The 26,443-nt window shown below is 39.9% G+C and overlaps 1 protein-coding gene across 2 annotated transcripts in view; it reads left to right on the forward strand.

Annotated features, from left to right (window-relative positions):
• LOC109914397 (glutamate receptor 3-like) overlaps positions 1-26,443 on the forward strand; it is a 341,630-nt gene that overhangs the window by 165,329 nt on the left and 149,858 nt on the right. For both annotated transcript variants that reach the window (XM_048605151.1, XM_048605152.1), the window contains exon 7: positions 23,319-23,486. In XM_048605151.1, the coding sequence (XP_048461108.1) occupies positions 23,319-23,486 (168 nt within the window). The remainder of the gene's footprint in view (positions 1-23,318; positions 23,487-26,443) is intronic.

Genomic DNA, 26,443 nt, shown 5'->3' on the forward strand with positions numbered 1-26,443 from the left:
ACTGCTGCCTCCCAGGGCCAGGAGCCTGAGTTTGATTCCACCCTCAGGTGACTGTCTGTGTGGAGTTTGTACATTCTCCCCGTGCCTGTGTGGGTTTCCTCCCACAGTCCAAAGATGTGCAGGTTAGGTGGATTGGCCATGCTAAATTGCCCATAGTGTTTAGCATTGTGTGGATTAGGTGGGCTATAGGCGGATGTGTCTCGGTGGGATGTTCTGAGGGTCAATGTGGACTTGTTGAACCGAAGGGCCTGTTTCCACATTGTAGGGATTCCATGATCTATGAATTAACTCGTTTGAGTTCAGCAGTCTGATGTTAGTTACTAGGTTGTTTGTATATGAACTGTTAACTATCATTTACATTTAACTCAGGAAATGTTGCAATATGTGTTGCAAGGTTGCAATTGTAACATACATTAAATTAAAATTGTTTAAGCAATCAATTGCTATGTGCAGTTGTCCATTTGGTTTGCAGCTTTTTAAAATAGCATACAAAGCAAAGACATTCAAATTTATTAATACCGTTATTGCTAATTATTAATATTGTACAATACAATTTCAAGATGTTTGAGATATATTTTCTATAAGACTTTCCACTCAATTAAAATATAAAATACAGAAAAGATTCAGGAAATGGGATTTAGCTTAAACACAGTTTCTCTGGTGCCTTAGCTCTCACATCTATGCTTCAACCTTCACAGGATTTTTGTTTCTACTGTCGAAAAATCTATTCCAATCATTTGTCACTAACAGCAGCTCATGCTATTATCAATGGCATGTACTGTATTGACATAAATAATGAATGATTATCAACATCATGAAAATGAGCAGAGGGCAAGATTGATACTTCCAAAATTTCTGATCGTAGAAAAAGGGCACTGAGGATTAGGTCTCCCAAAAGGTCTTTGGAATTTAACTGCAGAGCTGCTTTTAAAAAAAAATTCTGCAAGGCTTCTGCACACAGACAGCCTGATTGACAGGATGAAGGTCTTTCTGGCTGGAAATCATATTCACAAGGTCAAAGCCTAAGAGCGTATTGGGGAGTCTCTAGGCAGGTCCTGATCATAGATGCAGGACCAGATGTGGCTGAGGGGATATTGAGGCTAAATGTAGGTTCCTGATCACACAGCGGGGCGCAAAGAGTGTGAGCACAGGGTGAGTGGTGATAGGATTCAGTGCAGCACAATCACAATAAAGGCTTAAGGATTGGAAGGTGATCATGGGGTGGAGGGCATTGTAGTTCACTGGAAAGCAGGAAAGGGAAGCAGACAGTTTAGTGTTAGCTTGTTGGGCCTTTGTAGCACTTAGTTCCTGGCCTATAAGCAGTGCTGTGAAGTCACTTACCTCATAGATTAAGCCACTCTTGCCTCCATTAAACTGTCAAGTTTCCCAGAGGCCCAGGAAACCAGGTCAGCTGCAGTTAAAAATGGAATGACTGTAAGTCTGCAACCTATTTTAGTATTGAAACGACCAAGCAAATTCTTATAAACTATTTGGTTCCCCACATCTAGTTCTTACTTTGGTTAAGACCGGAACTGGTTGAGTTCCGTTTCCGTTCAAATTATCTTGCCTCTGATGTGACCTGAATCTATACATTTTCAGGAGTTTCGATTCAGCCTTTTGCGTCAGCCATTTGTTTCTTGCAAGCTCATGAATCTTTAATCAAGCATAGAGTAGAATATCCTTTTATTGTCAGGTTGGAATCAGATGCAAAATTAAATAGCTTTCATGGCACAGCTTCAAAGAGGATAATATCGAGATTGCGCATAATTTTACTCAAACAGAAGTAATCGATCCTGCTCTGTGACTTCAGCAATCTGAAGGCTGATGGTCAGTAAATGTAATAAGTTCCAATCTCTAAAATAGGTGAGTTCTTGCGGGCCTTGATGTTACACCTACCCACTTGATCAATCCCGTAACTGCATTTGTCTTGGCTGTCTGCTCGGGCTGGTTTTCAGTTAGAGACATCACCTCCTGCAAGTGGGACCAGAAGGCTGTGGTGACCCAGGGCTTCATGTATGATGTCATAGTATCAAGGCTTGATTAAGGGCAGGCACCTGAACCGGAGTGGGTTCTGCAATATCAGTCACTTCTTTACAAGTTGGGCAAGTGGATATGATATGAAGCAGCTCTGAAGGGAACAGGGGAAGTGTCCTGGTGGCTGTGTGGGTGGAAGAAATGTTTGAAGCTTGATTAAACATCTAGGTGTTCCCAAGGCTGTCAGAAAGCAGAGGGAAGTCCTATTCCTTGACATAGGCAGGAGCAGACAGGCAAGGCAGAACAAGCAGACTGGTGTCAACATTGCCTGGTTGATGAAAAGAGATCAGCGACCTGATGAATTCTAGTAAGGTGAGTGAAGTTTATTCTGAGGTCTTTGAATGTGTCTGAGGGAGAATAAAAGTTAAGAGACAGGGTTCTCCAATCTGTCAGTGAAAATGCCCAGGCTGTACAGCCAGTGATTGATTGTATGCAGGAGGCTTGCCTGTATCACCACATTGAACAGTCAGGCTGCCTGTATCACCACATTGAACAGTCAGGCTGCTACCATCTTTTGATGGTGACTAACAACGGGAATGCATGCGCTTGTAGGAGAGAAGAACTCATATTGTTCAGCAAATATGCAGAAACAGAGGAGGACTGCCTTCCAGGGCCATCCTCACTCCTCCAGAGAAAGAAATGGTGCAGCTGTTGGAATGGAGGCAGGCCAGGCTATTAGGGATGGCAAGGTAGGTTTGGGACTACAAGAGAGAGTGGCCTAATGAAGGAATTGAAAAGACTGTGGTAACAGCAGAGATTCAGATGCTGCATAATGAGAGGGATCAGTTGGAAAGCGTACTGCTCTCTTATCAGCCTTAAAGGACCACAAGAAATAGGAGCAGGCCATTCGGCCCCTCGAGCCTACTCCGCCATTCAATAGGATCGTTGCTGATCCAACATTCCCCACATTAATTTTCTTGTCCTTTTCCAGTAAACCTTCATTCCTGCACTGATCAAGAATCTATCTCAGCCTTAAATATACACAAGGACTGTATCCCCACAGCTCTCTGTAGCAAGGAATTCCAAAGAAACTCAACTCTCTGAGAGAAGAAATTCCTCCTCACCTCAGTCTTAAATTGGCGCCCTTTTATTCTGACACTGAGCTCTCTGGTCCTAGATACTCCCATGAGAGGAAACATCCTCTCAGCATTTACCCTGTTAAGCCCCTTAAGAATCCTGTATGTTCCAATGAGATCGCCTCTCATTCTTATAAACTCCAGTAACATCCCAACCTGTTTAGCCTCTGCTTATAAGACAGTCTCTCCATATCCGAGATTATTTTAGTTAACCTTCGCTGAACTGCTTTCAAGGAAATTTCTTTCCTTAAATAAGGGGACTAGAACTGCTGCAGTACCCCAGACGTGGCCTCACCACTTTGTACATTTGCAGTCAGACTTCCCTACTCTTTTACTCCAACCCCCTTGAAACAAGGGCCAACGTTCCATCAGCCTTCTTTATTACCTGCTGCATCTGCCTGCCAGCTTTCTGTGGTTAATGCACAAGTACCCCAAGTCCCTTTGTGTTGCAGCTTTCTGCAGTTTTTCTCCACTTAAATAATATTCTGTTTTTTTTTCTCCCAGTTATTCATATTTTCCCACACAATACTCCATTTGCCAACTTTTTGCCCACTTACTTAACCTATCAGTATCTCTGTAAACTGTTTGTATCCCTCTGGCAATCCATCTTTCCACCTATTTTATCGGCAAATTTGGCTACATTACATTCACTTCCTTCCTCCAAGTTATTAATACATATTGTAAACAGTGTGGTCCCAGCGCTGACCCTTGTCAGTGCTGTGACCCACTGGTCACAGGTCACCAATGCAATAATAGAATCCCTATAGTGTGGAAGCAAGCCATTCAACCCATTGAGTCACATCAACCCTCAAAAGAGCATACCATTCAGATAATCCCTCTTCACCCTATCCCTGTAACCTCACATTTCCCATGGCTAATGCACCTTGCATGCATATCCCTGGACACTATGGGCAATTTAGCATTGCCAATCCATCTAACCTGCACATTTGGACTGTGGGAGGAACCCATGCAGACACAGAGAATGTGCAAACTCCACACAAACAATTGCCCAACGCTGGAATCGAACCTGGTGCTGTGAGGTAGTAGTGCTAACCACTGAACCACCATTCCGCCTGTAAAGAACACTACATCCCATTCGCTGTTTCCTGCCTATGAGCTAATTCTCTATTTGTGCCAATTTACTACCTCCCATACCATGGCTCTTATGTTATGACTTAGCTTTTTGTGAGACATCTTGTTGAATGCCTTTTGGAAGCCTAGTACAATGCATCTACTGGTTCCCCTGTATCCAGTCTGGTTGAGACTTGCTTGATTAAATTATTCAGACATGATCTCTTCATCTAGCTGTCTCTGCTTGACTGAATTATGATTTTCCAAATATTCTGCTATTATTTCTCTAATAATTGATTCCCATACTTTTTCAACAATAGATGTTAGGCTAATCAGTTTATAGTTACCACTTCTTGTCAGTCATCAGGACCAGTGACTTAGCTGTTTGACCCCTATTAGTTTGTCAAATACTGTCTCTCTAGTGACAGTGGTGGTACTTAATTCCTCCTTCATATTCTTTAATATTAATGGAATGTTTAAAGTATCTTCCACCATAAAGATTGATGAAAAGTATCTGTTTAACTCCTCTGCTACTTCCTTGTTCCCCATGACCAACTTCCCAGATTCATTTTCTAAGGGATATATGTTCACTTTGACTTCCCTCTTCCTTTTTATATATTTAAAGGAGCTGTTACTTTCAGTTTTATATTCATCATTAGTTTGCCCTCATAGATTTTTTTTCAGTCTTCATTATCTTTTTAGTCTTTCTTTGCTGGGTTCTGAATTTATCCCAGTTTTCTGGCCTATCACTGACTTTGGTCTCTATATACTTTTTTTTTCAACTTAATGCTCTCCTTAACTTCCTTGGTTAGCCATAGTTGGTTTAATCTTCTCCTAGTATCTTTCCTCCTTCCTGGGATATATTTTGGCTGAGAGTCTTGAATTACCTGCTTAAACCTTTCAGTAACAGCTATAGGATCATATTCATTTACCTCGATTTCCGCCATCAGTCATCATTCTAGGTGCTTCGTGCATTAAGAAACAAAACATTTAAGTTTGTTCTTTTATCAAATTTCCCTACACTTTTACGGTTCCTTGATACAATATGACATTCACACATTCTGTCCCTTCCTTTTATTTTCTGATAAGTATAAATCTCATCACTAACGTGCAATCCTACCTTCTCCTTTACCTTTGATTTTTTTTTTTAATTTTCCATGTAACTGAACCAACTCCCCCCACTGTTTAGTTTAAAGCCCAAGTTTTGCAGTGCCAGGACTCTGGTCCCAACATGATTTAGATGGAACCCAACCCATCAGAACAGCTCCTTCCTTCGCCAGTAATTGCCCCAATGTCCCATGAATTCAAACCCATTTCTCCAACACCAATCTTTGAGCCACTTATTTACCTCTTTCATCTTATTGACCCAGTGCTAATTAGCTCGTGGCTCAAGTAGTAATCTGGAGATTATTACCTTTTTGGTTCTGCTTTTTAATTTGGCCCCTAGCTGCTCATATTCCCTCAACAGAATATGTTTCCTCTTTCTGCCTATATCATTGGTACCTACATGGATCACGACAGCTGGATCTTTCCCCTTCCACTCCAAGTTCCTCTGCAGTCCAGGGGAAATAACCTGAACCCGGGCACTGCAGTCTTTGGAACTCTCAATCCTGGCCACAGAGAACAGTGTCAATTCCTCTGATTATACTATCCTGTATCTGTAGCCCCTGCTCTCAGCCACACAGGGAGAAAGAATCTCAAATCTGTTAGATAAGCTTAAGGGCTGAGGCTTCTTCAGCACTACCTTCTGGAATCCTGAACCTGCCTTGCTTGTGGTCACACCCTCCTGTCCCTGACCACTCACTGAATTCAAGGTAGTTAATCTCAGGGGTGTGACTGCCTCCTGATACACAGCATCCAGGTAACTCTCTCCCATTCCCTGATGTGTAGCAGAGTTCAAAACTCAGACTCCAGTTCTGAGCCGGAGTTCCTCAAACAACCAACAGTTGCTACAGATGTGGTCACTATGAACCACAGTGGGGTGCAACAGCTCCCACCTCATGCAGGGCTATATTGCTCATCCCTGCGTCTCCAATTTATTCATTTAGTTCTTAATTTGTTTTTTAAAGATTTCCCACTAGCCTTTTAGTTTGTTATCTGTAAATATTCCCCCATATTTACCTTTGATGAAAGTAACCTGTAATAGACAGTCACATTAGCAGCTATCATCAACCAATAAACTTGTGATTTTCCTGTGATGTTGCTCTTTGCTTTGTGCTGGGTCATCCAATCCTGGACTTCAATTTATCCTGTTAAAAAGGCTTTACAATCTATGAACCAAAAAAGCAAGCAAAAAAACACCTCTTCACCTCTGCACCAAATTCCCACACTGTCTACAAAATGCCTGGATTATATACTCACTCAGGTTGGATCTCACTCTAGATGTGATTTCTATTTCCTGAGCATGTGAAGCTGACTGATCTCCCACAAGTGTGAGGAAGGCAGTAGCGTAGTCACTTCACTAGTAATCTAGAACCCCAGGTTAATGATCTAGTTAGTTAAAAGGCTTGGATGCCAACATGAATATAGAATGAACATAAGTACTGGCAGCAATTCTTTTACACTCAAGAAATGTACATTATTCTCACAGTTTTCAGTGAGAACTATTGAACTACATTTCCTTGTTAGGTGTCTTTCTGAAAATTAAATTCAGAAGAGTCTACAAGTACAAATTGTATATGACTTAACAGAGAGAATAAATTCAGTAGGTGAAGTATTCTTGAAATGCTCAATATTTTAAGATTTGAGTCTCATACAGGATGATGGATTCCATAAAAAGGGCAATACAATCCACAGTCCCTTAGCTCCAAATAACATAAAATGAAATTTCCAGTCTTCTGTCCAAGGTTACTAACAGTTCCCATTTTACTGCCAATTCAGCTATTTAATTACAGGGACATTGTGAAAACTACCAATTAAAGGTAGCATTTTCAAGTGAGAAGAAAGGCATAATTATACCCTATTTCCAATCAAACAACTGCTGTGCAGATACATAGTGATTGCTTGCTTTGATACAAAGCTGTAAAGACCAATATGGATTTATGTTGATGCCAGTTGATGATTCTGGAAGCCATCCTGCTGAAAAACTTAGCATTGTATTGTCTATGTCAGTCAATCACTCAATTCCACTGAGCAATGCTGCAGCCAGGTTGTATGTAAGGTGTTAGAAATTATATGAGCAGTGCAACAGTTGCACTTGAACATCTGTCGTTGACAATTTATAAGGGCTAATTTTTAGCTTTGCCATCTGGGCAATAATGTGATGCTATTGTAGTACTCCTTTGGTTTTCTACACCTGATGTAATTGCTGCAGCTGGTATCCAAAAATTCGTCTCAAGCTGCAAACAGTGTTTACACAGAAATAAATGATACAAGTAAAAGACCAGTTATGATTTGTCTGACAAAATCTATCCATCCATGGAGAAAGTCATCATTCCATGTGACAAATGTATGTTTACCTTAATGGAACTACAAGATTAAAATATATCTCTTAACCACACTGGCAACCAAGGAACAGCTGAAACCAAAGGGCTCTGCAGACCACAGTGTGTTTTACAGTTGTAGATAGTAAGATAGAAGAACCTATCCTGAGATACCTCAGCTATCAGGCAACAATTATCAAACAAAGTACAGCAGTGTCAACCATATAGTATCCACCTCTTGATCCAAAATACACCTACTACTGATTTTTAGGAGCTATTTCCATCAACAATAAGTAATGTTTGATTATTTCAAATCTGATGAAATGACCTGATTTGCAGTTGAAATAACAATTAATCTACAACTTGACAATGGTTTTTTTTTGCAAAATACAGAATTCCAAAGGAGTTACTATCACAAAACTGTCCATTTCATCATCTAGTAATTCATCAGTTTGCAGAACACCACAACTATGAGCATTAAATCTCATTGCTGAAGGATTTGCATGAACAATCAAAAAGTGAATCCAAACTGCTCATTTGAACAATGGGTCTTGGTAGCAACAACTTTAGATCTTCCCTGTCCCACCTCACTCTTCCTTATTTAAACACAAATTGAGTTTTATGTTTTCACTTCTACCTGAAATGAAATAAAAAAATTAAGAAAATACACTAACTCAAAATAAAACAATTTGCCTACACCATAATTCACTGGTTCAGTTCCATTCAAGCTTTTCAAACAGCTAGAAATGTATTTTCTTTATGATCATTAGTATGTAATGCATTTGTAACACTGTTGATTGTTACTAGTTCTGAGCCCCATAAATGAAGACATTCATTGTTCAAAACAAGCACCTCTCACAATTTTATTCTCAGGAACAGAAGTCCCCGCTTCATAATTGAGTGACTATTTGGTTTACTAGTGACTCATGAAATTCCAATGGCAGTTCAACTATGTATTCCGAACATAACACACAGACACATGAAATAGGAATTTAAATAGGCCATTCGTACCTTATAGTTTCTCCACCTTTCAATAAGATCACAGTGGATCTAATTGTGTTTTGAATTCCACGTCCTCATCTATCCTTGATAACCTGTGTGTTTTTTAACTCATTCAGGGGATATGGGGTTTGCTAGCTGGGTCAATATTTATTGCCCATACCTAGTGTGACGATGTGATTCCTTTAAGAAGTGTATTTTGTCCTTTTTTTAATGAAGAAAGGTTGAGACAGAGAGCAGTCTGCTCAAAGCCAATAAAGTAAACAGCTTGTGGGGCCTTGGGTTTTTTTTTAAAGTTGGAACAACAGAAGAAGCCTGAATGGGTAGGGTCAAACTCCCGTTGAACCAAGATTTTTAATTTTAGCCTGCAGCAGTTGCTGGGATCTTGAAGCTGGATGTGGAAGCACCTATTCCTCTTGCTGTTACAGCTAAAACATGAGATTCTCTTCCTGGTGCTAGAATTGCATGTGAGATAATCTGTTTCACTGAATTTGCCTTTGCCAAGGGTGTGTTTATGGGATGTTACTATGTTGGAACAGTTAATTTATTGTTAAGCATTTCAATAGAGTTACAGTTAAGCTATTTCTTTTAATTTTATTTTTTCTATATTTTAGTGTAAAAATAAAGTGTGTTGTGCTTAAAGGCAAACTCAGTTTGACTGCTCAAATTATATCTGGAACGCCATGCCGTTAAAATAAGGAGATAGCAAGAAATGCAGGTGCTGGAGTCAGAGTCAACATGTCGACAGATAGCAGCATTCAAAATAATTTATTGGAGTCCAGTAAATTACTGAAGCCTGTCTGGGGAAATGGCAGTGGCACCAACGACCATCTCTCAAAATGACAGCATTCATCCTCTTGTTTTGCTCCATGTGATATCTGTCCATTATCCAAATCATTCTGTATTCAAAGGGGATTTGAGAGTACTACAGCCTACCAGCATTTTTAAGGGAGCATTGGATTAAGCTCCAGAGCTAGCAGCACTGACACTATTAGAGCATTACACTCTGACTAATGTTGTAATCTACCTGCAAACTTCCAAAGGACTGATCCTAAAATACAAAGCCATCATCAAAATGGCATCCTGGCAGAACTATCACCAGAAATGTGTGCACCACGTTGAACACTTTGGAAGTGAAGCAGCAGCTGTCACACAAAGAAACTGAGCAGTACAGAGCCAAAATTTGTAATCATGGTTCAGCAGTGTGCATATTTTGGATCCTTAGCTGTCTAACAGAAATTTAAGCATGAATCTACAGTGGTCTACATGTCGAACACAAGTATATATCTCCCCTCACATACTCAGAACCCAAAAGTTTACCAGGATGTTGCTGGGAATGGAAGGTTTGAGTTATAAAAATAGGTTGGATAGGCTGGGACTTTTTTTACTTCTGTGGATTATAGAAGATTGAAGGGTGACCTTATCGAGGTTTATAAAATCATGCGAGTATAGATAAGGAGAGTAGCTAGGATAGGGGAGTTCAAAACTAGGGGACATATTTTTGAGGTGAGAGCAGAAAGATTTTAAGAGGACATGTGGGGCAACTTTTCTGCACAGAGAGTGGTTAGTGTGTGGAATGAACTGCCAGAGGAAGTGGTGGATGCAGGTACGATTATAACATTTAAAAGACGTTTGGATAAGTACATGAAAAGGAAAGGTTTGGAGGGATACAGACCATACGCAGGCAAATGGGACTAGTTTTGTTTGAGAACATGGTCGGCATGGACAGGTTGGACTGAAAGGTCTGTATCCCGGATGTATGACTATGACTGTCCAAAGACACAGGCTAACTCCAACCCATATGCTCCTGCAAAAGAAAATCTTGTACATATTTTTGTGGTAGGCATATTTCACAATGCAAAGGAGTGTTTACTGGAAAATGCAATGCATTAACTGAACCCGCCTATATAACCAGTCATTCAGGAGATTGCTGATTCTTCCTGGCTTTTAGGATAGAGTAGATGAAACAACATGTTGTAAAGTGGGAGACTGGGCAATCAAAAGGAACTGTCAGTCAATGCCTATATTACTAAACGTGATTCCATATTTTTCAAGTACATTTATAGAAAATTGCTGGCTAAGAAATCTATACATATAAATATTTCTGAAGAAGGGTCTAGGCCCGAAACGTCAGCCTTCCTGCTCCTCTGATGCTGCTTGGCCTGCTGTGTTCATCCAGCTCTACACCTTGGTATCTCATATGCTTAACACTGGTGCCTTTACAACAGTACGGATTACATAGCTAAGATGTTACCTACAAAAATTGTACATTCAGTAGAAAGCTAAGCAAATGACTAAAAATAATTAAGGAATTTACGAAGGAATCATGATTTTATGTTGAATAAACAGATGTTTACTCTGTTTACTCTAGATCTAATCATGTAGTGCTTATTGCCCAAGCCATTGATACATATCAGATATATCCTAAAGCACTGGGGATTCACCATTGGCACTGACAGCCTGCAAATCAGACACCTCTTAGGCTAATTAAGTCCTCATAAAATGTGTTATTCATGTAGTTTCAGTGCCTAATCAGTACTGTTGGAGATCAACACCACATACAGTTTAAAAAATACTTGGCTTAATTGACCATATTACCTTGTGTTTCTCAAAGAGGAGTTTGTTTGGTGGATACATAGTAACTGAACATTATGAATGATGCAAAGCCAAATTAAATTCAGATGAGCAATGAAGTAATAACAAAGAGTTCATAGAGTGGAGAAGCACTCAGAACGAGCATGAGCTTTACAACTAGTGACTGAACTATCTCAAGACGGGTGTCAAGCTTTTAGCTAGGCAATGGAGGTCAGTTCAGTACTGTTTTTCTTGGTTACAAACAAATTGAGACAATGTTAAAATCCTAGCTGACTTTATTACTGGACAGATTAGTTCCCAGGCTGAAAGCTGGCATTTTAGATCTTTTGTTTTTGGTTTTAATGGGGTAGTCACTGAAACACAAGCACACGTGCTGCAGCTTATTACAATAGAATAAACTAAACTTTTTATGTATAATAGATTTAAAGGTTTCAAAACATGTGGTTAAAAAATAATGCCATTAATCCCAAAAGCAGTCCTTTACAGTACTCATGCCAGAGAGAATTCCCTTCTCTTTCACATCTAAAAGGTCTTATTTTTAACTGTGGCTTCAGTTCCCAGTTGAGAGTCAGATAGTTTCTTCATGGAGCCTTCTTACAATTGAGCTGTACATAGCTTCAACTAACTTCTTCAGAGTTGCAACCAAATGCTTCGGGTCTGAAACTTTAAAACCAAACTATTTCTTATTAGTTCTTAGTATTTCTTAATGTAACCTATTTCTTAAATGTTCTAAACTATCTCTCTTCTTCAGAAACAACTGTCTTTCACAACTAGCTGCAGCTAAGACTCCTGCAAAACCTTGAATACTGAAACCCAAAAGCTTCTCAATCTGTGAGTGTTTCCCCTAACACCCCCCACCATAAAAATTCCTGGGTTTTCTATCTGAAAGCCTAATGAGCTGTACTGTTTACTTTGTTTGCTCATAAAATGAGAATAAGCTGCTTGGTCAGAATGAGGGAAACAGAGAGTAAGTGTCTGAGAATTTGGGTCAAAGTTGGAATTTGAGACAAAGGGGAAAAGAGGTGATTTATTTAAAGTTTACTGTAACTGAAGAAACTTGACATATCCAAGGGCTGCACCAGCAACTATCTTTGTATTCCTGTAGAAGTGACACTTTGTTTCCAGAGACATGTATCACCTCATGGACTGGGCCAAGCTGTACCTCCAGGCTCTTTGCTTGCTGCCCTCACCCTGAGATACCTGGATGCTCACAGTATCCCTGACTTTTTGCACTTTGTCCCTTCAACCCAAGATACCAAGCTCAGATTAGTTCTGTTTTGCCATGCCATTTAGCGCAGACACGAAGAAAGTAAGCTTGTCATGATTATAAGTACACCTCAGTCAATTTTGGGAGAGGTAGTTATTGAGGTAAATTTAGTAAGGTATGATGTATTTTGTGCAAAAATCCCTCCAAAGACCCCAATGCAACTTGTACTTCAGCAAAAGAAAGTAAGGTTCGATCCATAAGGTCTGTTTTAAATGAGGAACTTACAAGAAATCTTGCAGAATTGGAGATTCAAGTGGCTAGGGAGTATGAGAAGTGAAGGAAATTAGTATTAGTCTAAAGATTGTTCTGGAGAAATTATAGGGCTGAAAAGTGATAAACTCCTAGATCCTGATATTATATATCCCCAAGTGTTGAAGGAGGTGTCTATAGATGTAGTTAATGTAGGTAGGTGATTATCTTCTGAAATTCTATAGATTCTGGATTGATTCCTGCAAATTGGAAAGCAGCAGTCCTGGTGGCCTTACATCAGCATTTAGGAAATGCTAGAATCTATTATAAAGTATGTCATAAATAGATGTTTGATAATACTGATCTGATTGGGCATAGTCAGCACAGATTTACGAATGACAAATTGTGTTTGATGAACTTGATGGAGTTTTTTAAAGATATTACTAACAAAATTGATGAAGGAGAACCAATGAGCACAGTGTACTTAGATTTTCAGAAGGCTTTTGATAAAGTCCCCAACAGGAGAATAGTTAAATAAATTCAAGCACATACGATAGGTGGCCATGTACTGGCATAGATTAATGATTTGCTAACAGGGAGAAAATAGAGAGTAGAAATAAACAGGTCTTTCTCACATTATCAGGCTATGATGAGTACGGTACGGTAGTTGGGCCTCTGCTGTTTAAAATATGTATCAATGATTTGGAGAAAATGTAATGTTTCAAAATGTGCGAATGATACAAAGCTAAGTGGGAATGTGCATTGTGAGGAAGATGTAAAGCAACTTCAGGAGGATATGGACAAAAACATGGCAGGTGGAATGTGGAAAAATGTGAGTTTATCCACTTTGGTCGGAGGAATTGCTGTGAAGAGCATGTAATAAATTGTCAGAAGTTGGAAAGTGTAGATGTAGTGTGTAGAAGTGACCTAGATGTCCTTGTTGATAAGTCACTAATGCCTAACATGCAGGTGCAGCAGGTTACTTGGAAGGCTAATGGAATATTAGCCTTTATTCCAAGAGAATTTGAATATGGGACTAATGATGTCTTGCTAAATTTGTATAGGAGCTTGGTTAGACCTCACCTATACTACTATGTGCAGTTTTGGTCTCCTTAGCTCAGGAAAAAATATTATTGCTTTAGAGGGGAAGCAACGGAGGTTCACCAGACTTATTTGTGGGATGACAGGATTGTCCAATGAAGAAAGTTTAGGAAAACTCAGCCGGTATTATCACAATTTTTAAGAATGAGAGGTGATCTCATTGATACTTACAAAATACTTAAAAGGGTGGATAGTGTAGGTCCAGGTATGATTTTTCCAGAATCAGGGTACTTGATTTAAAATTAAAGGGGATGCCATTTAGGTTCAAGATGAGGTGAATTTCTTTTACTCGGAGGTTTGTAAGCCATGGGAATTCTCTACCACAAAGGGTGATAGAAGCTCAGTCTTTGAATATTTGAGGTAGAGATTGATAGATTTCTGATTATGAATCACTTACTGGGTTATGGTGATGGGTGGGCAGAAGCCATTCAAGTGCTTGATCAGCCATGATCATATTGAATGGTGCAGCAGGCTCAATGGGCTAAATGGTTTACTCCTGTTCCTACATTCATAAACTCTGCCAACATAGCTTCCACGAACAATATCCCTTAGACTGATTTGTAAAAGAAATTACCATAACAGCACAAATACTTACAAGTTAATCATTAAACCACTTATGACACACAGTCCAAAACCCATGTGCCACTAGCTCAAATCCCAAACTCTAAAATAGATTGAAATACAGCACAACGTACAAAAGCCAAACACAGTATTTCTAATATTTTCTGGCCACAACTTAAACCACGGTTAAACTGTAAAACAGCATATGAAAATAAATAATAATAAACAAAGCATTCCAGAATTTCAAATCTGGAAATACAAGTCACGACGTTTGTTGGACATTAAGCGTGAAAGCAGTCAGGAATCTTGAAAAGGATTGATGTAATTACTGACAGCAAATGCCCAAAAGTAGCATGGAGACATAACGTTATAAAGCTTGATAGCAAAACAGAAAAATAGAACACCCAACTAAAGCAGTTCTATGCCACCACTCTGGGGTAAAATTTCTGAAGGACTCAATTTGAATAAGAGTAACAAAGCCACTAGAGCCAGCCAATTAGTTAAATGAACAAGACAGAATATGGTTTCATCCCAAAGATTTAAATAATATCTGAGAAAAATAATATTATGCCAAGCAGAACTTAGAATCAGTGCCACTGTCAACAAATATGAAAATCTTTAGCCCACTTGCTACGAACTGTGGCTACTGGCATGTCTAATTTGGTGAAAATTCATTCACATTTTGCACCCTAGATATATTTTCAGCAGTTTCGTGTATACTAGAATACCCTTTGAAATTATTGCAGAAAGCTATCTGCCAATAATGACATTGAAGGGGCAAACGTTGTTGTGAATGACACCCAGATTTGTGGAGAGTTGATGAAAAAACTCTGCATCAAGAGAAGCTTTGACTTTGATTATGAGTGAGTTCAAGTGCACAGTTAGAGAAATCATTTATAGACATGCCAGCAGAAAACCTAAAAGTCAATGAAGAAAAAGGGAAAAGAATTCAAACATGAAAAATCAAGCGACTGTAGCCTCATATGGTTGTGCTGTGACAATTCCTGCTTAATTCATATGATTTAACAAAACCAGTCAGAAAGATACTTAAGAAATGTGGAATGAACGTAGATTGATGAGCATGATGAGAGATTTGGAGAGTCACAGTATATGGTTGTGGAAACGTCAGAGATGAAATATTACAGTGTGATTACATTGGTAAGGATTGACAATGGTGTTCTGTATTTGGAAATGGTGCAATGTTTTTAGAAGGAAAATGTGTATTATGTAATTAAAAATAGAAACAGGTTGTTTGTGACCTTTTGTCAAACCTAGGAAAGTAAGAGACATAATATGTTTTGAGCAGGTCAAAGTTAGGTGGTTGGCATAGATACAAATGGGAAGGATTAAATACGATGGCAGACTGGAGAAATTTAATGACAAAAAGATTCATAGCTCAAAAACCAGTGGAAGTGGTAATGAGTAAGATAATGTACAAGAATGGATATTAGCTATCAAATGGAAAGCAAAGGAATAAAATAACGTTTCTAAAAATTCAGCAAAGAGCACCGAAAAAACACAAATTGGAGACAGGTTATAACCTAAAATTGGTGAACTCCTTGCTGAGGCCAGAAGGTTGTAAATGCTGAGTCAAAAGATAAGATGCTTAGAACACTGTGGCAGTGAAGGTCAGAGTGAGAACTAGTGGGAGAATTGAAATGACAGGGGACAGGAAGTTCAGTGTCTGACTGGAAGTACTTCTCAAAGCGGTCACCCAATCTGCGTTTGTGCCCCCATTGTAGAGGATACCACATTGTGAGTGGCAAATGCAGGACACTACGTTGAAATAAGTACAAGTAAATCAGTGTATCACATGGAAAGAACAGAAAATGGAAGGGTTAAAAAGGCAGCTGTTGCATCGCCAGCTCTTATATAGAACAATGCTGTAGGAATGGGCGACTGTGTTAAGGTACATTGTGTGCCTTGTGTAAATTTAGTCCAATTCAATACAAATGAAATGGAGAATATTTTAAATTTTTTGTTCCAGATTCTGTCTTCACTTCCATCTGGGCAGGAAGAAAAATGAGTGAGCGCAGCAAAGTTCAGCTAATTGCTTAAGTTTGGAATTTCATTACCTGTCCCTGACCAGGAGAGCTTCATTAGATCATAGAATAGATTATAGAACTCCTACAGTGTGGAAGCAGGCTGTTCGGCCCATGAAGTCCACACCAACCCTCCAAAGAGCATCCCACCCGGACCTACATCCCCCCACCACCAACACCAACCTATCCCTGAAACCCTGAATTTCCCGTTGCTAATCCAACTAGCCTGCACATCCCTGGACACAATGGGCAATTTAGCATGGCCAATCCACCTAACCTGCACATCTTTAGACTGTGGCAGGAAACTGCAGCACCCAGAGGTAACCCACACAGACACAGGGAGAATGTGTAAACTCCACACAGACAGTCACCCGAGGCTGGAATCGAATCCCAGTCCGTGGCGCTGTGAGACAGCAATGCTAACCACTGAGCTACTGTGCCGCCCAAGGGGTCACTTTTAGGGGACTTTTTTGTTTAGGCAGCTGTTTAACACGAGGTTGTTGAATGAAGAAGTAAAAGGAACACATTATTTCACAGCTCGAGGACATCATAAACTACTTTACAATCAGCAAATTATATTTTGCTGTACAATCTCCATTGTAATTTAAGGATAAATGACAGCCAATGTAGTGAGACAATGACCAAATCATTCCTATTCAAGCTTCATAGGTGATGAATATTGACCAGAAAACTAGAGAGAATTCCCCTGGTCATCTTCAAATAATACTATGAAATATTTAATGGCCGTCTCAGTGAATTGATGAGGCCTCATTTTTCCTTTTATCTCATCAAAAAGGCAGTGAAATACCTCCTCACAACTGCATTGAAGCAGTAGCTTTGTGGATGTGTTCAAGTTGCTGAAATGGACTTTAAACCCATGTCCTTTTGACTTTAAGGCAGGAGTGCTACTACTGAGCTGAGCACTGGTATGTTTGCAGGAAGAGTAGGAATGGATCTGAACGGTATTTTGACAAGAAGTGAGCTTGAATCATATTTTGGCAGTGAAACTGGTCTTGGCTAAACAGCAATAGGAATGATTTTGGTGAAGTCAGAAGAGATTTTGTCAGGAGTTGGGAAATGTTGAATGTATTTTAAAAGCTTATGTTGATATATTTAAAAAGTTAATAGCTCAACATTTAGGGGTACTGGTTTATAGCTCCTGGAAAGTGGAGTCACAAGTAGACAGGGTGGTGAAGAAGTCTTTTGGCATGCTTGCTTTCATCACTCAGACCACTGAGTATAAGGAGCCTTGTTGCAGCTGTACAAGATATTGATAAGGCCATTTGGAGTGCTGCATTGCAGTTCTGGTCGCACTACTATAGAAAGGATATAATTAAACTAGAAAGAATGCAGAAAGGATTACTAGGATGCTACCTGGACTGGAAGGTTTGAGTTACGAGGAGAGGCTGGATAGGCTGGGACTTTTCTCCCTGGAGTGTAGGAGACTGAAGGGATAACCTTACAGAAGTCTATAAAATCATGAGAGGCTTACATAAGGAGATAGACAACGGCTTTTCCCCATGGTAGGGGTGTTTAAAACTAGAGTGCATAGGTTTCTGGTGAGAGGGGAGAGATACAAAAGGATCCAGAGGGGCAATTTTTTCACACAGAGGGTGCTGAGTGTCTGGAATGGGCCACCAGAGGTAGCAGTGGAGGTGAGTACAATTTTGTCATTTAAGAAACATAGAAATATTGAAAATAGGTTCAGGAGTAGACCATTCAGCCCTTCAAGCCTGTACCACCATTCAATGTGATCATGGCTGATCATGCATTCTCAGCAACCCATTCCCACCCTCTCCCCTTGATCCCTTTAGCTGCCAGAGCCATGTCCAGCTCTGTGCTGAATATATCTAATGAACTGGCCTCAACAGCTTCCTGTGGGATAGAATTCCACAGGTTCCACAACTCTCTGAGTGAAGAAATTCTTCCTCATCTCAGTCCTGAATGGCTTACCCCCTATTCTTAGACTGTGACCTCTAGTTCTGGACTTCCCCAATGTCGGCAACATTCTTCCCACATCTAGCTTGTCCAGTCCCATCAGGATTTTATGTGTTTCCATGAGATTCCCCCTCATTCTTTTAAACTTAAGCAAATACAAGCCCGGTTGATCCAGTCTTTCCTCGTATGTCAGTCCTGCCAGCCCAGGAATCAGTCTGGTAAACCTTCAACGGACTCCCTCAATAGCAAGAATGTCCTTCCTCAGACCAGGAGACCAAAACTGCACACAATACTCAAGGTGTGAGCTCACCAAGGTCCTGTGTAACTGCAGCAAGACATCCTTACTCTGATATTCACGTCCTTTCGCTGTGAAGGCCAGCATGTCATTAGCTTTCCTCACTGCCTGCTGCACCTGAATGCCAACCTTCAGCGACTGTTCCCCCATGACACACAGGTCTCATTGCACCTCACCTTCTCCTAAACTCCCACCATTCAGATAATAATCTGCCTTCCTGCTTTTGCTACCAAATAACTTCACATTTATTCACATTATATTGCATTTGCTGAGCATTTGCCACTCAGCCAGTCTGTCCAGGTCACCCTGCAGCCTCTTAGCATCCTCCTCACAGCACACGCTCCTACCCAGTTTAGTGTCATCTGCAAATTTGGAGATACTGCATTCAATTCCTTCATCCAAATCATGAATGTATATTGTGAACAGCTGTGGTCCCAGCACTGAACCCTGCGGCACTCCACTCATCACTGCCTGCCACTCCGAAAAGGACCTGTTTATTCCAGTTCTCTGCTTCCAGTCTGCCAACCACTTTACTATCCATGTCAATACATTAACTCCGATACTGTGAGCTTTAATTTTCCTTGCTAAACTCTTATGTGGAACCCTGTCAGATGCCTTTTGAACGTCCAGATACACAACATCTACTGATTCACCTTTGTCCACTCTACTGGTCACGTGCTCAAAAAATTCCAGAAGATTTGTCAAGCATGATTTCCCTTCAGTGAATCCATGCTGACCAGGGTTGATTCTGGCACCACTTTCCAAATGCTCAGTTATTACATCCTTAATAATTGACTCAACATTTTCCTCACCACTGATGTCAGGCTAACTGGCCTATAATTCCCCATTTTCTCTCTCCCTCCCTTTTTAAAGAGTGGGGTTACATTAGTTACTCTCCAGTCCAATGGATCTTTTCCACAGTCTATACAATGCTAGAAAATGATCACTAATGCGTCCTCTATTTTTAGGGCCACTTCCTTAAGTACTCTGGGATGGCTTGCTCTCTAGTTGGTTCCTTTACATATTGGCCGAGGAAACCATCCCTCATAACATTCCAGGAAATTCTCCTCCATCGCATTGCTATCAGTTTTGGTAGTCCAATCAATACATAGGTTGAAGTCACCCATAATAACTACAGTACCCTCACTGCATGCATTGCTAATTTCCTGTTTGATAGAGTCCCCACCATCACAACTACTGTCTAGTGGTCTGTACAGAACTCCCACTAACTTCTTTTTCCCTTTGGTATTCCACAGCTCCAACCATACTGATTCCACATTGCCAGGTTAATGTCCTTCCTTACTATTGTGTTAAGCAGCTACTTAACCAACAATGCTATCCCACCTCCCTTTTCTTTCCATTTGTCTTTCCTGAAACTTGAAAAACCCTGGATGTTGTGTTCTCATTCTTGGACACCCTGGAGCCAGGCCTCTGTAATCCCAATTGCATCATATCCATTAATAACTGTTTGTGCAGTTAATTCATCCATCTTATTACAAATAAAACATTTGGACAGGCACATAGATAGGATAGATATGGAGGGATATGGACCAAACACAGGCAAATGGGACTAGATTAATTGTGAAAACTAGGTGGGATGGACAAGTTGGGTCGAAGGGCCTGTTTCCATGCTGTAAAGCTCTATGACTCCATGACTGTGTTCAACTCAAGTTAGACATCTGGCGAGACATAACAGCTCCGTCTGAAATTATGGCACAGCAGATACATGTTGCAAAAGCTTTTCCACTATACAAAGTATCAGCATTGGGTTTTATCATTATTAAGTGTTAACATAAAATGAGATTCAAAAATCATAATATTGAAAATGAAGTTACTATAGGCAACAGTTCTGGAACATCAACATGATTCTTACAATGTTGGTGTTTTAGTGCAAGCTCTTGAAAATACATTTCTAAAAATAAATAACTGATAAGCCTGTACCATTGTAGTTGCATATTCAAGAATTCAACCAACAACAACAAAATCAATCAACAAATGCATACACCATTCTGAACTGGCATATCTTAAATTGTTTCACAGAGAATTGAATAGAGCTATCAGTTTTAATGAGATGTAGGATGACCGACATTTAACTAAAAACTAAGAATGATTCATTCTGTCAAAATGAGAAAGTATGCAATTGTACTGTGTTAAAAATTGCGTGTACAGCAAGCATTTTTAAGGGTCAAAGTAAGGTTACTTATCAGTCCTGGTTGTCACGTGGGAGAAAATTTGGTTTAAATTGGTAAATTTTTAACGTTCTGATGTACTTATCATTCAGTTCTATGAGTTCCAATTTGTATTTTAGGCAGGCTCACTGCAATTTTTCTTCACACGGTTTATTGCTTTATTAGAACCACTATCTGCAAAGTGATACCTCCTTTGACCTGGCCCCTACTTCTCCCACCCACTAATTACCAACTTCCTAAAAGACATCAATCACCTGTCAGCCTGTGGCTGTAACTGGGCTGTACAACCCGTCACACCACTCACACCCTTCTTGTGAAAAATGCAGAAGAAAAGGTGGAGAAGTAACTAGACAAGAAATGTAGATCAAGAGAAACAAAAGATGTGAAATCAAGGAGAAGCACAGATAAAGAGAGAAAGTAAAAGAAAAAGAGGGAAGTAGGGTGACCAGCAATATTGTTATACCTCACTGGGGTAACATGCTGAATATCAAGCCCTCCTACTGTCCAAGCTGTTGCAAAAGATAATAATTCCACAGTTACCTGTCTTTTCCCGGGTTAGTGGAAAGCATGGAACATGTTTCTGAACTGAACAGGATTGACTATTTATTATAAGTAAATAGATTCTAGTTATAGATGAATAATGAACCTTCAACATATAACTCTACCAGTTAAAACTCTAACCCTTTGAAAAGCTCCCCTTCTACAAAGAGACATACAGGCAGGAAAAAAGATGAGTTATGGGTGGAAAGGCAGTTCAGTGGTCCCTGTCCATAGAGTTTGCTGACATGATGCTTATGCTGATCAGAACATGGCTTCTCAATTTTCCTTATCCCAATACTTTTACCTGTTTGCAGGAGGCAAAGGGCGACTGGTTCCCACTTATGAAGGTCTTTGACTTATCAATTGAAAGTCACAGCTTACACCAACCAGAAAGGGGAAATTCGTTAGTTATCTACAGACTTGAGATGCTTTTTACTGAAGAGCAAAGTCAGCTCCTTCTTCTCCAGAGATCCAATGATTTCCAGTAAAACATTCACACCCCAAGATGTTCAGCTTTCTGGGACCCAATTGCATAGTTGTTGGCAGGCAGAAGGCCTTTGACATTGAAACTGGTCATTCATCCATAGACCAATCGGCTACTTGTTATCCACCAAAGTTTGATACATACACGCCCCTTGGCTCCAGCTAATTTGCAAGCTAAGCTTCCACCACTGCTCAAACATACACCTGTACGAATAGTACATACAATTAGTGTCAGGCTACCTACATTTTAAAAGTAAGTAATCCCTCACCAATCTTTGGTTTTTAAAATAAGTTCTTTTCCTATTTCAGTCCACAATCTCAAATACAGATTTTTTTTAAAGAATAGTCTTTACAACATGAAAACAACAGAGTTAAAGAAAGTGTAAATTCCAACATACTTGAGCAATGCCATGGATAGGTCCACTAATGATAAAAATAAAGGTTTGTTCTGGAACTAATGTTTCACTACTGGATATCTGCGCATTTGGTAAATACCAATGTGAAACATAGAAGATCTTCTTTCTCAAGGACTATTGGAATACTATCACAGAATTACAATCACAGGGTGACATGGTGGCTCAGTGGTTAGCACACCTGCCTTATAGTGCCAGGGACCCGGATTTGATTCCAACATAAGGCGACTGTCTGTGTGGAGTTTGCACATTCTCCCTATGTCTGTGTGGGTTTCTGCGAGGTGCTCCAGTTTCCTCCCATAGTCCAAAGATGTGCAAGTTAGGTGAATTGACCATGCTTAAATTGCCCTTAGCGTTCAGGAATGTGTAGGTTAGATGTGTTAGCCATGCGAAATGCAGGGTTAAAGGAATAGAGCAGTGGGATGGGTCTGGGTGGGATGCCCTTCTAAGGGTTTGTGTAGACTTGTGGGCCAAATGGCCTGTTTCCACACTGTAGGGATTCTATATGTATAAATTAGCAGCTGTGCAAAATAATATTGTACAAATTTTCTGCAAAATAGCTTACGTACATAATAAGATATCAACTTCAAAGAGAGTTTTAATGAGATGTGACAAGTGTGCAGTTTTTCAATAAGCATGGCAAGGAATAGTTAAATCGTTCATGGATTTAATTCTTTCCACAGCTTGTAAGACTGTAATCTCAGGTTATTTAACTGGACCCATAGGTGGGTTTTTTTCATTTTTGTGTTTTGAACTTTGTTTTGTGTTTAGCTCTGCTCTCTTGATCACTTTTATTGTATGTTCCACAATTCAGCTGTGAGCGGGTGATTGTCTTATCTGTCAATGCTGTCAAGTGGGATGTCAGTGTAAGTTGGTGATCTCTGATAGCGAGGGTTGTACTTGTACGAAACAGCTTCAATCCTACCATCTCTTGCTGCCAAACACATCTTTATTTAGGATCTCAGCCAAGAACTGAAAGCAGTAACTGAGTAAAAGGTCAATCCTTGGATATTGATATTTCCACAATGATTACCTGACCAAACTTCACAATTAGGTTTCTGTGTTTTGTATTGATAAAAACCACTTTTTTTTCTCCTATTCAGTTTACCGCTGCTTTGACCTATGATGGAATATTCGTCATAGCTGAAGCTTTTCGTTATCTACGAAGGCAACGGATTGATATCTCAAGAAGAGTAACTACTGGAGACTGTTTAGCCAATCCTGCAGTACCTTGGAGCCAAGGAATTGATATAGAACGGGCTTTAAAACAGGTATGAGGAATTCTGTTTCCAACTGATATAATGTACCAATAAAAGTAATCATATAGATGCAGTTCGCATCTACCAGCAATTAGTACATGTTTAAACAGATTTTGTAATGTTTATTTTTTTTTAATTCAAGTTTTTTTTAGTTGTAAATTAACCTTAACAAATCCCCATTGGAGAAATCAGATTTAAATTCAAAACTTAATTGATGTTTAAGCTTAATTCTTCTCAATAAGTTACTATCATTAATTCACATCTTGGCTGCCTAATCAAGAGAGTTATTCTGTTCAGAATTTTAAGAGATTAAATGAATTGTCATTATTTTCATGACTCTATTTATATTATATGTAGATTGAAGTGAAACCTGTTAGAAAACTAACAATGTGTTAATGATGAGAGACAACAAGGTACAGGGCTGGATGAACACAGCAGGCCAAGCAGCATCATAGGAGCAGAGAGGCTGACGTTTCGGGCCTAGACCCTTCATCAGAAAAGGGGGAGGGGAAGGGGGTTCTGAAATAAATAGGGAGAGAGGGGGAGGCGGATAGAAGAGGGATAGAGGAGAGGATAGGTGGAGAGGAAACAAACAGGTCGAAGAGGCGGAGATGGAGCCAGTAAAGGTGAGTGTAGGTGGGGAGTTAGGGAGGGGATAGGTCAGTCCAGGGAGGACGGACAGGTCAAGGGGGCGGGATGAGGTTAGTCGGTAGGAGATGGAGGTGCGGCTTGAGGTGGGAGGAGGGGATAGGTGGGAGGAAGAACAGGTTAGGGAGGCGGGGACGAGCTGGACTGGTTTTGGGATGCGGTAGGGGGAGGGGAGATTTTGAAACTTGTGAAATTTGTATTGATACCATTGGGCTGCAGGGTTGCCAAGCGGAATATGAGTTGCTGTTCCTGCAACCTTCGGGTGGCATCGTTGTGGCACTGCAGGAGGCCCAGGATGGACATGTCGTCTGAGGAATGGGAGGGGGAGTTGAAATGGTTCGCGACTGGGAGGTGCAGTTGTTTATTGCGAACCGATGTGTTAATGATGTGGGCTTTTATTAATGGACAATTTAGAAAATGCATTCAGGAGCTCAAGAGATACAGCAGGAGCTGTGAGCCTCCAGTATGTGTTGGTCTATTAATGCTGCCACACTATTTGCCTTGCACAAACAATACTAAGAACACCTCCACCCCCGTCCGCATCTAATTTGAGAAATTACTAGTTTTCCACAATCATTCCCCATTAAATTTATAAATCAAAAGTAGTTAGTACCTTTATAAGCCAATCAATCTCTCTAGCCCAGAATGGGAACAGTTTGATGGGTTCTGTTTCATTCCTGCATGTAATTCATTGTTGACAGAAAAATATCAGTTTTGTCATGTTTATATATTTTATTACTTTTCCTTTCTTGGGACTTACAAGATAATTCCATCAATGATGATAGAGCAGTTCAGAAGCAACGTCAAACTCCATCTTAAATAAAATTATAACCCATTCTGTGATAAATATTTTGCTTATTTTCTCCCTTATTGCCCTGAAAACACTGGTTGAGGGTTTACAAGTAACAATCACTGGGACTTCACTCAGGTGACCACCTGCATGTTGTGATCCTTAGAGTGAGTAAAGATGCAATAGATTTATGATAACTGTCATCTGTGCTGCAGAACTAACTACCAACTAATAGTAGGATGCTGCCTCCAATCCTGCCAACAAGAAACACTTCTCTAAAATACAGCATGGCAGCAATAGGTACAAGCTACAAGTGGCTGATTCAACTTAAATTACAAAGATGAGCAAGAGCCCAGAGTTTGCATATTTAATCCCAATACAGCTCAAGCTGTACTGCCGTCTGTCTTCACCCAAAAAAGTATTACATTCAGCGGAGAATGACAGTCTTCAACATTAACCCTTTTAGAGTTATTACCATACAAAGAATCTACCCCCAAACTTTTATTCCCCTCAATAAACATGTAAATATTCAGCCACATATCTACTTTTATATTGACCACTAGCCAGGTTTTAAATTCTGTATAATAGAAATGCCGTACTATTTTCTTCTGACAATGTTCCCTCTTATGCAAAAAAATGCTGCACTGTTTTACTTCATTTAAGTTTCAAATTCTGTTGAATACCCAACTCGCATGTTGTATTGCTTGCTGGGAACTGACGCTGGTGTGGGAGTGTGGGGGTCCTGACTTTTAAGCAATCAAAATGAAAGCTCTCCTGCCTTTCATACAATTATACACAATTCACATCCCTATCTCCAATTTTTCAAATAAACTTATGTGGCTGTGGCCTGAATAAATCTTCCCATTAAATCTGTGGTTTAAATTATGTACCTTCCAGTCTTATCACAGTATTAATTTTTTTCTTCTGTCAGACTCAGTCTTTTGAATATTTAAATTGCCTTTGTGTTGCCCTAACTTTGCTCTATGATGTTTCTGTTGTTGCCTTCTCAATATAAATGAATTGAATGACTCTTGATTCACAGTGTGCCCTCAAAATGTTGGAAATGCCCACTATGAAAGGGAAGTGTAGTGATTATAATGAGGTCAGCCACATGGACCTCATAGAATATGAGTTCCCTGATTGGGGCTGTCAACCTGGCTGACAGATATAAACAGGGGTGTTAGGAGTTCTGCTCACTCTGGGAGTCGGCTATGAGCCAGGTGGGTCTGTGTCATGTAATACCCATGAGTAAATAAAGGGTGACTTGGTGACAAAATACTGGCCTTTTTGGAGTTATTTCAGTATTTGTTCCTTTTTTTACTTCTATTCCTTCCATCCTGGTCCTTTGTGCAGTTAATTTAGAGCTTTTCCCCATGCCAACAGGGAATTTTTAACAGAATCCATGGAGTTTCGAAACAGCTGCTTCCCTGTCAAACCTGAATCGGGGCTGCCCCTACAAATCCTTCTTCTCTAAGGACCCTGTAACTGACAAGTTTGACTAATGTTTTTCACCCTTTTCTAGTCCACACTG

The sequence above is a fragment of the Rhincodon typus genome, chromosome 14 (assembly GCF_021869965.1).
Source record: "Rhincodon typus isolate 14 chromosome 14, sRhiTyp1.1, whole genome shotgun sequence".
In the NCBI taxonomy this organism is placed as follows: Eukaryota; Metazoa; Chordata; class Chondrichthyes; order Orectolobiformes; family Rhincodontidae; genus Rhincodon; species Rhincodon typus.